A 13056-nucleotide genomic window follows, 5' to 3' on the forward strand; every position below is an offset into this window, starting at 1 on the left:
GGGGGGGTTTGGGGTGTGTGAGGGGGGTTGGGGTGAGGGTTGTTCGGTCGGTGGTCACCACCCCCCCCAACTTTTTTCAGACGAGCTGCCCCCTCAACATCCCACTGGCGCCGGTGGGAGCTCGCAATTCCTCCTTTCCAGCGCTGCCGGCGGCGCAGAGAGAAAGGCGCTTCAGAAATGCACCTCTCTCTCGCGGCGTTGGAGGAGAGCGGGCAGAGTCCTGGTGGTCTATTTAAGACCGAGATCAGAGCGTTCTCGATCAGTCGGGGGAGTTGCGCGGGGGAAAGGTTCGGGAATGTGGGATGAACGGCAGAGGGGCCGAATGGCCTGTTCCCACCTCTTCCTGCTCCTTACGGTCTGCTCAGGTGAAGAATGGGCCCGTTTTCAGTTTTAACGAAAGGGTCGATGGTTCCTCTCTCCATTAGGAGCACCGACCAGATGAACTCCTGGATCGCACGGATCAATCTAGTTGCTGCCATGTTTTCCTCGCCACCTTTCCCAGCCGCCGTCGGCTCCAAGAGGAAATTTAGCCGCCCCATACTCCCATCGGCCGCCTCGAAACAGTCACAGGTACGGAGCGCCCCGAGCTGTTTGGCCGGGACTCGGTCCCCCCAAAACATCTCCCGCTGTGTTTCCCCACTCAAGCCCCCGAATCCAATCCCATTCAGAGGGTAGCAACTGCAGTTGCTGTAAGTTAGACATTGATCAGTTTCACTGCAGTTAAAAGTCCGAAATCAGTTAATTTCACTAAGTTAGAAATTGGTGAATTTCATTGCAGTAGTAACTCAGAAACTGGTTAATTTCACTGGTAAAATTCAGAATGCTTTCTGAAATTCACACTTTTGTGAGACCTTGAGATTAAATAAAAGGACAGTTAGCTAAGCCTGGAGCTGCTTCCTCTTCTCGTGTTGTGAGCACACCTTGGAGGAGATCGAAACCTATTTGTAAAGGTAAAGTTTCCATAGTCTTACCAGACCATAGTGCTGCTCCCTCATTAGAGAGAGGTGACTGGGGGGGTTGTTTAACCTGAGGGACACCACAGAGGGGCGGCATAGGGGCTCAGTGGTTAGCACTGCTGCCTCACAGCACCAGGGACCCGGGTTCGATTCCACCCTCGGGCGATTGTCTGTGTGGAGTTTGCACATTCTCCCCATGTCCGTGTAGGTTTCCTCCGAGTGCTCAGGTTTCCTCCCACAGTCCAAAGATGTGCAGCTTAGGGTGGATTGGCCATGCTAAATTGCCCCATAGTGCCCAGGGATGTATAGATTAGATGTGTTAGCCATGGGAAATGCAGAGTTACAGGGAAAGGGTAGGGGGATGGGGATGGGGTCGGGGTCGGGGTCTGGGTGGGATGCTCTTCGGAGGGTCGGTGTGGGCTGAAGTGCCTGTTCCCACACTGTAGGGATTCTGTGGGAGTGGGGAAAGAAACTTTAGACGAGGGGAGAGGTTGAGAAAGAGAGTCCTTCGTGGTGAGCTGAGCCATTGGGAATCGAACTCATGCTGTTGGTATCACTCCACATCGAAAACTGACGACTGAATTCACCGAACCCTGCCCCCGCCCCCCCAACAAAATCATACGTAATTAAAATTCAGTTGCTGCCACGTGACTGGGCTCCCGCTCAGCTAACAATTTGGACTGTGATGCCCTGACCGTACCCGATTGGTGCTCGGAGCAGATAACTGCGGAGCCGTTAGCACCAGCTCGAGCATGAAGGGGTTTTGGTGGGCGCGTTTGTTCACGACTGGCATGGGTTGGCATCCCTGTGCGTTGGTGGGGTGTTTGAGCGAGACAAGCGACGTGCCCATCTGGGAGGTTCACTTCCGTCCTGGAAATTTCCGGAAGGAGCCAACTTTTCCATCCTGTTTCCGGCGGTGGCCATCTTTGTTTGGCCGCTTTCACTTTGGAAACAGCCATTTAGGGTAACGTGCGTTTGTTCACGTTGGCTTATCGTGACCAAACCGATGCACCGTTTCAGGTGCTGAGTAACGTACCTAATTCTCCCCTTAATTTCTTCATCAAAGATGGAAGAAAGTCTGTTGTACTGCTACCCTCTCAGCCCTCCTCTTCAACCTGCGTCAAGGCTCATTGATCGCTCTCGGCACGGTGAGGGGCTGACCGTTGTTTTTTGAAATCGGGCGGGTGGCCCTGGGATTTTGAACCAGCCCAAATCCCCTCATTCGGCCTCGTCTGCTCGTTCGTCTCTGGGTGAAACCTTTACCAGAAGATCCCGAGGCCGTTGGCAGCCTCCGCCAATGGCGCCCAAATCTGGCCCACCCATGGCGACTTTCCTGGACGGGGAAGCCTGTTAATTAGGAGGGGCGGGCGGGGGCAGTGCGGAGGTGGTTGTCCGGGGTGGGGGTGGTGCGCAGTCGGGAGGGGCTAAGTGGGCGCTGCTGCTGAAGGGAGCGTGAGGGCACTTCGAGATGGGGGTGCCCCATGAAGAGATGTTGGCATCTCCAATCTCCTCTTACATTGGCACCATTTACCACTCTTGGGTGGGTTGTAGGGGGCCGGTCAGATTTGGCAGGTGTTCTCAGCAGGAGAAACTTTCTTCTCTCATTCATTCGCGGGATGTGGCCGGCCTTTATTGCCCATCCCCAATTTCCCAGAGGGTAGTTAGGAGCCAATTGTGTTGGGTTGCCCATAGGTAAGGATGGCAGAATTCCTTCCCTTAAAGGGCATTAGTCACTGCTGATGGCTGGGTCCAAGGGCACAGCCTCAGAGTAAAGGGACTGAGGGACTTTAGAACTGAGATGAGGAGGAATTTCTTCAGCTAGAAGGTGGTGGATCTGTGGAACTCAGAGGGCCGTGGGGGACAAATCTTTTAAGGCAGAGATAGATAGGTTCTTGATGACTAAAGGAATCAAGGGTGACAGGGAGAAGGGTTTCATCCCGAGGAAAAAGAAGCATGGTTCAGGGAGGATGAGGCAACCATGGCTGATTAAGGAAGTCAGGGATAGCATAAAAGCAAAAGGGAAAGCATATAATGTGGCTAAGGGCAGTGGGAAACCAGAGGATTGGGAAGCTTATAAAGACCAGCAGAGGGCAACAAAAAAAGAAATAAGGAGGGAGAATATTAAATATGAGGGTAAGCTAGCCAGTAATATAAAGGAGGACTGTAAGAGTTTCTTTAGGTATATAAAGGGAAAAATTGGACCACTGGAAAATGATGGTGGAGAGATAGTAGTGGGGAACAAGAAAATGGCTGAGGAACTGAATAATTACTTTGTGTCAGTCTTCACAGTGGGAGACACGAGTAAAATCCCAAAAATTCAAGAGAGTCAGGGGCCATCACCAAGGAAGAGGTGCGCGTAAAACTGATTGGCCTGAAGGTGGATAAATCACCAGGACCAGATGGACTACACCCCGGAGTTCTAAAGGAGATAACTGAAGAGATAGTGGAAGTGTTAGTGGTGATCTTTCAGGAATCGCTAGAGGCAGGGAGGGTCCCAGAGGACTGGAAAATCGCTGCCGTGACACCCCTGTTTAAAAAGGGAGTAAGGCAAAAGACAGAAAATTACACGCCAATTAGCCTAACCTCAGTTGTGGGTAAGATTTTGGAGTCCATTGTAAAGAATGAGATTTCTGAATATTTGGAAGTATATAGTAAAATAGGGCATAGTCAGCATGGTTTCATCAAGGGGAGTTCATGCCTGACAAATCTACTGGAATTCTTTGAGGAAGTAATGAGCAGGGTAGACCAAGGAGAGCCAATGGATGTTATCTACCTGGACTTCCAGAAGGCCTTTGATAAGGCACCACACAGGAGGCTGCTGAGTAAGATAAGGGCCCACAGTGTTAGAGGTAAGGTGCTAGCATGGATAGAAGATTGGCTGTATGGCAGAAAACAGAGAGTGGGGATAAAAGGGTCTTTCTCAGGATGGCAGCCGGGGACAAGTAGTGTTCCAAAAGGGTCAGTGCTGGGACCACAACTTTTCACTTTGTACATTAATGATCTAGATGAAGGAACTGAGGGCATTCTGGCTAAGTTTGCAGATGATACAAAGATAGGTGGAGGGACAGGTAGTATTGAGGTGGGGAGGCTGCAGAAGGATTTGGACAGGCTAGGAAAGTGGGCAAAGAGGTGGCAGATGGAGTACAATGTGGGAAAGTGTGAGGTCATGCACTTTGGTGAGAAGAATAGAAGCATGGACTATTTTCTAAATGGGGAGAAAATTCAGAAGTCTGAAGTGAAAAGAGATTTGGGAGTTCTAGTCCAGGATTCTCTCAAGATAAACTTGCAGGTTGAGTCAGTAGTCAGGAAGGCAAATGCAATGTTGGCATTTATTTTGAGAGGACTTGAATATAAAAGCAGGGATGTACCACTGAGGCTTTATAAGGCTCTGGTCATGCCACTTTTGGAGTATTGTGTGCAGTTTTGGGCCCCATATCTCAGGAAGGATGCACTGGCCGTGGAGCGGGTTCAGGGGAGGTTCACAAGAATGGTCCCAGGAATGGAAAACTTAACATATGAGGAACGTTCGAGGACTCTGGGACTATACTCATTGGAGTTTAGAAGGATGAGGGGGGATCTAATTGAAACTTACAGAATACTGAATGGCCTGGACAGAGAGGATGTTGGGAAGATGCTTCCATTGTTAGGAGAGTCTAGGACCTGAGGGCACAGCCTTAGAGTAAAGGGAAGACCTTTTAGAACGGAGATAAGAAGAAACTTTTTCAGTCAGAGAGTGGTGAATCTATGGAATTCACTGCCACAGAAGGCTGTGGAGGCCAGGCCATTGAGTACATTTAAGACTGAGATAGATAGGTTCTTGATTGCGAAGGGGATCAAGGGTTACAGGGAGAAAGCAGGAGAATGGGGTTGAGGAACTTATCAGCCATGATTGAATGGCGGAGCAGACTCAATGGGCCGAATGGCCTAATTTCGGCCCCGACGTCTTATGGTCTTAAACGGCTGAGCAGATGGGCTGAAGGGTCAAACCCACCTACCCCATCTCATAGTCGTCATTAGACGCTCAAGTCCAGATTTAATTTGATTCAGAATCCACCATCTTCCGTGGATGGGATTCGAATCCAGGTCCCCACCCGGGTCGCTGGATTGACAGACTTACTGGTAGGCGTCTCCCCTTCGGAAACCGTCTCCCCGGCGATGCTGCTAGGCCGGGACCCAGCGAGAAAACGGGCCCAAACGCTGACGTTTGAAACTGTTGTGTGTTTTGTCGTAGGAGGAGCAGCTGGAGTCCCATGATTCCATGCTGCAGTCGATAATGGACGACCTCGACGACCATCAGATGACCTTTCCAGACAAGAAATGGAAGACCAAGGATTTTGAAGAGTACAAACTGAAGCAGGAGTACTTCGAGTATGAGGTGAGGCCTTCGGATTTGAGTTGCTACAGCCTAAGCTAACCTTTTATCTATTTCCAGTGTCTCTTAAACCCTACATCTCAGCCAATGGGGGGCAAGTATCCCATAGTCCTTCACCACTTTATCCACTTGACTAACTAAAAGGACCGGTATACATGCACATTCTTCTGGTCCTCTCTGTTTCCCAGGGTCCTACTGGTCGTCACATATTCCCAAAATAAATATGAAATGTATTTATTAACCATTTCTTCAGTCACACTTATCTGGATTGAATTCAATTTTCCATTGACCAGCCTTTCAATGGGGCTGAGGAGTGGCAGATGGAGTTTAATTTGGATAAATGTGAGGTGTTCTATTTTGTTAAAATCAAACAAGGACAGGACTTATACAATTAATGGTAGGGCCTTGGGCAGTGCTGTAGAACAGAGAGACCTAGGGATTCAGGTCCATAATTGTTTGAAATTTGCGTCACATGTAGACAGGATGGTTAGGAAGATGTTTAGCACGCTTGCCTTCATTGCTCAGACCTTTGAGTATAGGAGTTGGGGACGTCATGTTGAGATTGTACAGGACGTTGGTGAGGCCCCTTCTGGAGCACTGTGTCCAGTTCTGGTCGCCGTGTTATAGGAAGGATGTTATTCAGCTGGAGAGGGTTCAGAAGAGATTTACCAGGATGTTGCTGGGAATGGAGGGTTTGAGTTATAAGGAGAGGCTGGGACCTTTTTTCCTGGTGTGTAGGAGGCTGAGGGGTGGCCTTATAGAGGTTTATAAAATACTGAGGGCTAAAGATGAGGTGAAGGGCAGGTGTCTCTTTCCTAGGAAGGGGGATTTCAAGACTAGGGTCACATTTTTAAGATGAAAGGAGAGAGATTTAGAAAAGACATGGGGCAACTTTTTTACACAGAGAGTGGTTCATGTGTGGAATGAGCTTCCAGAGGAAGTGGTGGATGTGGGTACAGTTACAACGTTTAAAAGACATTTGGATAAGTACATGAATAGGAAAGGTTTGGAGGGATATGGGCCAGGAGCAGGCCGGTGGGACTAGTTTAGTTTGGGATAATCGTCGGCACGGACTGGTTGGGCCGAAGGGGCTGTTTCCGTGCTGTGTGACTCTATATCCTCCTGTGATCTCAGGCTCGCCTCCTCACTGTTTCCCACCACCACGCCCCCCCCCCCACCCAAATGTTGCTATCGCTTGCCAACTTTCTGATCACCCTTCGAGTTGGAATAGTTCACGTGAAGTGCAAACAGCGACGGAACCAACACCGATCCCTGCGGAATCCCGCTGGGGCGCAGACCTCCAGTTGGAGAATCCACACCTTGACCAGTGCCCAAATTTCCTCCAATCCCATGGACTCTTACCTTTTGTAACCTTACCTGCAGCTGAACCGAGATTGAATAAGCTGCATTCAATCTCATAGTCCTAAAGGCAAGATTGATCATAATCACCATCTCTTCAAACTCCCAGTGTGCTGCCCCTCTGGGATTTCTTGGAATACACGCCGACATCTCTATCCCTGGACACGCGTTACGAATGAGGGTCGGATTGTGCAGGCAAAGAGAATGTGTAATTTGCAAAGAAACAAAGGCGTCACCAAAATGTTCTCCATCTGCCAATTTTCCGCCATTCCTGATGTTCAGGAACATCATACCAATGTCTCGACAGATTCTCCGTCAGTCTGGGAATCGCAGGGCAAAGTGGGGGGTGTGGGGGGAGCAGGGAAGCAGACGTGGGATCGGCCTGTTGAATGGCAGAGCAGGCTCGAGGGGCAGAATGGTCTGCTCCTGCTTTCTGATGGCGTTATGGGTCCCACGCAGAGGATGGAGAATGGTCCAAGGAGTGGGGATTGGGGGGAAAGGGGGAAGGGGTTTAACTAGGGGTCCCTAAAGAGCGTAATTTCCAAATGAAGAGCCCGTGGCGTGACGGAGAGAGAGGTGAAACGTACTGGCGACGCTCGGTTGGGGAGTTAGAGAATGCAGAGCGCGTGAGACTAGTTGACCAGCCTTACGCCTTGGAAAGTGGATCCCAAAAGGGGCCTTGGGTGGTGAGCGGGGGGAACGTCTGGCACAGCAGGAATTAGGGGACTGTATGGACTGAGAGCAGACATGCATTATTTTAAGATCGCACAATTCCTAACCAGTTAACGGACACCTTAATTTAGTTGTAGAGTCATACAGCATGGAAACAGGCCCCTTCGGCCCTACTTGTCCAGGTTTCCCAAACTAAACTGGTCCCATTTGCCAGCATTTGGCCCGTATCCCTTTAAATCCTTCCTATTCATGTACCTGTCTTTTAAATGTCATTGTACCGGCCTCTACCACTTCCTCTAGCATCTTCTTCCATACACGCACCGCCCACTGCGTGAAAAAGTTGCCCCTCGGGTCCCTTTTAAATCTTCCCCCTCTCACCTTAAACCTATGCCCCTCTAGTTTTGGACTCCCCTACTCTGGGGATAAAAAAACCTTGGCTATTCATCCTATCCATGCCTCTCATGATTTTATAAACCTCTATAAGGTCCCCCCTCAGCCTCCGATGCTCCAGGGAAAATAGCCCCAGGTTATTCAGCCTCTCCCTATAGCTCAAACTGTGACAACATCCCTGTAAATCTTTTCTGAACCCTTTCAAGTTTCGCAATATCCTTCCTGTAGCAGGGAGACCAGAACTGCACTCAATATTCCAAAAGGGGCCCTAACCAATGTCCTGTACAGCCGCAACATGACCCTCCCAACTCCTATACTCAATGCACTGACCAATAAAGGCAAGCGTACCAAACGCCTTCTTCACCGCCCTGTCTACCTGCAACTCCACTTTCAAGGAACTATGAACCTCAAGGTCTCTCTGTTCAGCAACACACCCCAGGACCTCACCGTTAAGTGTAAAAGTCCTGCCCTGATGTGTGCCGTGTCTTCTCCTGCTCTTAGCTTGTGTGTGTCTGTGTGTGTGAGAGTGTGTGTGTGTGAGTGTGTGTCCATGTCAGCCAGACCACACTCCCACCATGTGACCGGTGTTTTTGCTCCGAGCAGAAGTGCCGGATCGAGACGTATGTGAACCTACTGAAGGTGAAGCTGAACGAGGGGACTGATGACCTGGACAAGCTGGAGGTTCACTTGCTCAACTGCATGGAAGGGAAGAACACCTCGCTGAAGAAATCGCATTCCAGCCCTTCCCTCAACCTGGAGCAGGCGCCCGTGGTAAAAGTGAAGAGGAACGTCTCCGAGCGAAGGACCTACCGCAAGATTATCCCGAGCCGGCCCAGGAAGTTACTATGAAAACGCAAATATTTGAAGGTCCTTCTGTTGATGAAGGAAATAACTTAAGTTGTTGGATGTGGGGGGGGTGGGGGGCTGCGGAAATTTTGCCTCTAACTGCTGCGCCTGAGGGAGAGAAAGCGTGCGAAACGTTTGTGGCGAAATTTCAGTGAGCAATATGGCAGGCGAGCTCTTTATTTTTGTACCTTCGGACTTGAAGTTGTCTGGGTTTTTTTTTTAAGAAAGCCATATGTATAAATTATGACGTCTTTTGAAGCACTTTCTGCTTTTCGTTTCTTCTGAAGTATGTGGACTCCGAGTCCAATCGCGCCTGGACATGCTTTCCACGGCTGGTGCTCCGAAATGCACTATCCCCAGGACGCACTGAAGGATCCAGGCGGTAGATGTTTAGCGGGGTGGGGGGCAGGTGAATGCTATCGCTTCTCGATCCAGCGGCGAAAGAGCCGGTTTCTCAGTTGCAGAAGCTGGCCGCTAACCCTGTCTCGGGGCGTCCCGCAGGAAGCGGGGGCGAGATGGCATCGCGGGCGAGGGGCACAGCGAAGGATGGGCCGGTGTCTGCTCAAACCAAAGAAACAAATGCCAAGCAGGAGTCGGCGTGTTCCCTAATTCCCTGAGACCACAGCGCAGAAAGCTCCACTGACAAAAGAAAAACAACGCAGCGTTGTTTGTCAAAATAAATTCCCTTTTTTTCCTCACGGAAGAGTGACGGCGTTGCTTGCTCCCTTCGGCAAGGCAAACGAAACATTTTGAAATGATTCCAGAGGCTCCACGTCGAGATTTTCCCAGGGGCCGGATATGTCCAGTCGTTGTGAGGGCCCGTGGAGAGTCGTGGGCAAAGAAAGTGGGCAAGTGGTGTATTCGGAATTAGACGCTCCCCCCAAATCTTATGCAACTCGGTCTGTGTGTGTTCCTATTGCCCCCCCTTCTTCTGAGGCATTGACCCCTTTTTCTCCAATCTCAGGGTGGCCCGAGAGAATCAGGAGCAACATTTGGTTGGGAGGTTATGAAAGCAAAGGGTCTGGGCGCTTTGGAAGGTGTCAGCGAATGAAGAGAGGAAACCGGACCCTGTTGCAGGTGGAATGGAACGGATGAGGATGTTATCGCTCCCCACCCTCAGAGTGATGCTAGATGTTCCTCTCTCATTCGCTTCTGGACCCCGATCAACTCCTGACCGTTCGAGGCCCATGTCCCTGTCATGCCAACCCAGTCCCATTTCTCTGCCGACCTCTGACCTCACTTCTCTGGGACCCTGTCCCAACCTCTGTAACCTCCTCAACTCCTATGTCCCCTCTAACTCTTCCATCCCTCCCTCCTTCCCACACCCACAACACCCACCACCTCCTCCCCGCCCCCCCCAACCCGAGCTCTGGAATTCTGTCCCGATGCCACTCGGCCCCTCTCTCCCTCCCTCCTTTCCCCTCCCTTCTACCTCTTGGGGCCCAGCTCTCTGCTGTCCGGGAATTTGCTGATGTGAAGGAGCGTGGGCAGCATTTCCCTTCTGTCGAAGGCACCGTTTGAATGCAAGTTGTTGCACTGTACCCAAGCGAGCATCAAATCTGTAGGAACAGCGAAACCAAAACTCCACAAGCACTTCCTGCTTCTTCTAAGTATGGGGTCTCCCGCTCCATGCCTGATTTACAGATGCTTATCACTGCTGTAGAATCTGCTGGGGCTCTGACATGCAGTTTCCTGGGATGGACTGCAGGATCCAGGCACTAGATGTTTTGGCTGGCAGGTTATCAACTCTCGATCTGTTCCGAGCGCTTCGGTTGCAAACCGGATCCTCCAGCTTCCGATCGCTCCCCGTTATATCTCGGCATAAATCTGAAGTGAAGAAAAATGTTGAATCTGATCGTTTCGACGCTGATCAAATGTTTCCTCAGTGACTAGCCTGCACCCACAGGTATATCACTCCAGTTTTGGACCTCCTGTATTTTTATTCAATGGGAACGCGAGCAATGGACACACACAGTGAAACTCTCCTGGTTCCCGCACAGTTGGGAAATTTACTTGTCCAGCTCGGGCAGGAATTCCTGGAATTCTGTGCGCAACTCCACCCACCCCCACCCACCTTGAGAAAACAGAAGATGTTGCTTCAGTCTTTTCTTAAAAAAAAATGCAATGATCTCGTCATATCAAATTGCAACCCCACGATCCAGCTTATTTATTCTTTGATTCAGTCGGAGATTTTTTTTAACAAAAAAGACCTCTTGCGAATAATCGGTTACGTTGCTTGTAAAAAAAAAAAAATTTGTGGTTTTTACGTGCACCGTTTTAAACGAAAGTGTAAGATTATCCATTTTGGTCGTCCGATGAGAAAGGCAATTTGTGTCCGAAATGGAGAGAATGCAGAGGGATCTGGGCGTACAAATCTCGGAAAACTAATTTTCAGGTAGTGAGGACGGCAAATGGAATTTTGCCATTTGTTGCTAAAGGAATGGAGTATAAATGTAGGGAAGGGTTCCTCCAACTGGACGAGGCATTAGCGAGACTGCACCGGGAGCGCTGGGTAGAGTTTCGGTCCCCTTACTCGAGGGGAGTTGTAGTTACATTGGAGGCATTTCAGAGGAGGTTCACTCGAATGATTCCAGAGACGAGGGGGTTTGTCTTATGCAGAGAGATTGAGCAGGATTAGGCCCGTACTCTCTGGGAGCTCAGAAGAACGAAAGGAAATCTAATGAGAAGATGCTAAAGGGGATTGGCAGTAGATGTGGATGGGATGCTCCCTCATGTGGGGCAAACTGGATCGAGATCGTTTTGGGATAAGGGATCAGGGAGATTTCAAACAGAGACGAGGAGGGGATTACTTCTCTCAAAAGGGTCGTGAATCTGTGGAATCCATTCCCCCCCCGCAGAATGCAGTGGGTGGTGGGATACTGAGTAAATGTAAAGGAGGCGGTAGATTTTTAATCAGTCGTGGGTGGAAGGGAACGGACAGGATGGGAACAGCCGTGATGGTGTAGAACAACGAAGCAGCCTCTGCTGGCTGAATGGCCTCCTCCTGCCCCCTTTTTAATGCCTGTGCAAAGACGAAAGCCCAGAAATGAGTAACGGCCAGCAGATGCTGAGCATGTGATGAAAAACGAAGGGGTCGCTGGACTCCAAGCACCAACCACTAACTCTCTCTTCACAGATGCTGAGTCTCCTCCAGCGTTTCTGCCCTTTTGCCTATAATTTTGGACTCTTTGCATCGGGGAGGGGGGTGTGTTGGGGGGGAAGCTACAGGGACAAATGAAAGGTAATCTCCTTCGAGGTGGTTTAACCTGTGCGCTGGAGGGAAGGATTTGGGGAGTGCGTGATTTAAAATCTCAGCACTTGCAGAAATTCAAACCCAAGGTCTGGAATAGTTGCGACACAGTATATGACCACAAGAGGGCAGGTTTTGCCTTCCTGGCAAGAGCAGGCCCCCTTCAATGCGAATGGAAAACCAGGACGAAAAACTCGGAACAGGGAAACATTGAAAATACTCCCCAGGGAGAAGCTAGAAAAAGGCCGGGGTTAACATTGGCAGGCAGAACTGTCCGTTGATTTCCAGCGGGAATAAATCTTCGCAGGAGACATTAGTTCTCTCAATAGTCAGTGTGTGTCCCTCATTCTTATCTTTGCAATCTATGTGCAACTCAGGGTAAAGGAAGACAATATTAAGGACGCTACATTGAGGCAGAATCAAGTGGAGAGGTTGACGATACCTTTAAAGAGAGAAGGTCTGTTTTTTTGTTTGCAATTGAGTGAAAATTGTTTGTAGAATTTGAACCGCATTAGTATTACCATGTGCAAAACCGGCGATGTCTTCCAATAAAGCGTTTTGCTTAACGCCCTTTTTTTGTAAAGTTGGTCCTGACGAATAAAGTGAAATGTTTTGTATCTCTTGTTTCTTGCATTCCTGTTTAAAAAAAATTATATATGTTCTTGTTTTTTTTTCTCGCAAATGTACGCAAACATTTTGATCACCGTGGCCTCCCTCTCCCCAACCCAATCTCAGATAGGTTCACCGTCTGCCAGGACTTCAATTGGCAGACTGCAAGGGCCAGATACCAAACATGCCCAACGCAGCGCACTGTCCTGCATTTGCATAGCAGCCTTCTCCCCGAGAAGGATGGATCCAATCAGATCTTGTTGTCACAGGAGCAGTGTAAAGTGGACAATGTCACCATTCCTGGCGCTGTCTGAAGGTGTGAAGTTACCTGGGTGTAAAAAAATATGCTGTGCTAGCCTTGTGCGGGATTTGTAGGTTCAAATCTCACCTGAGTGCAAACAAACCTAGTCTGTCACTCAGGTAGGAGGAGGCCGCACCATTGGAAGGCGGTGTTGGGGGTTGGGGGGAAGACGTCGAGGAGAGTCCTTCATGCTAACTTGAGGAATCGAAATCACCCAGTTAGCGTTAGGATCTGAGGGAGGGTTACCGGACCCCGAAATGTTAACTCTGATTCTTCTTCACAGATGCTGCCAGACCCGCTG

The 13056-nt window shown here is 49.7% G+C and overlaps 1 protein-coding gene across 1 annotated transcript; it reads left to right on the forward strand.

Annotated features, from left to right (window-relative positions):
- The first annotated feature begins 431 nt into the window (after positions 1–431).
- Positions 432–12462, forward strand: LOC125487376 (PH and SEC7 domain-containing protein 4-like). Its single transcript, XM_048618770.1, has 3 exons — positions 432–570; positions 5188–5331; positions 8353–12462. The coding sequence occupies exons 1-3, from the start codon at positions 439–441 to the stop codon at positions 8596–8598; spliced, it is 522 nt and encodes a 173-aa protein (XP_048474727.1). The 5' UTR covers positions 432–438; the 3' UTR covers positions 8599–12462.
- Positions 12463–13056: the final 594 nt, after the last annotated feature.

Source organism: Rhincodon typus, chromosome 40 (genome assembly GCF_021869965.1).
Source record: "Rhincodon typus isolate 14 chromosome 40, sRhiTyp1.1, whole genome shotgun sequence".
Lineage (NCBI taxonomy): Eukaryota > Metazoa > Chordata > Chondrichthyes > Orectolobiformes > Rhincodontidae > Rhincodon > Rhincodon typus.

Excerpts from the sequence above, each read along its gene's own strand:
- LOC125487376 (XM_048618770.1), top strand. The coding sequence starts at position 439 with ATGAACTCCTGGATCGCACGGATCAATCTAGTTGCTGCCATGTTTTCC. Across the intron at positions 571-5,187 it reads CCGCCTCGAAACAGTCACAG|GAGGAGCAGCTGGAGTCCCA; the intron begins GTACGGAGCGCC and ends GTTTTGTCGTAG. Across the intron at positions 5,332-8,352 it reads AGGAGTACTTCGAGTATGAG|AAGTGCCGGATCGAGACGTA; the intron begins GTGAGGCCTTCG and ends TGCTCCGAGCAG.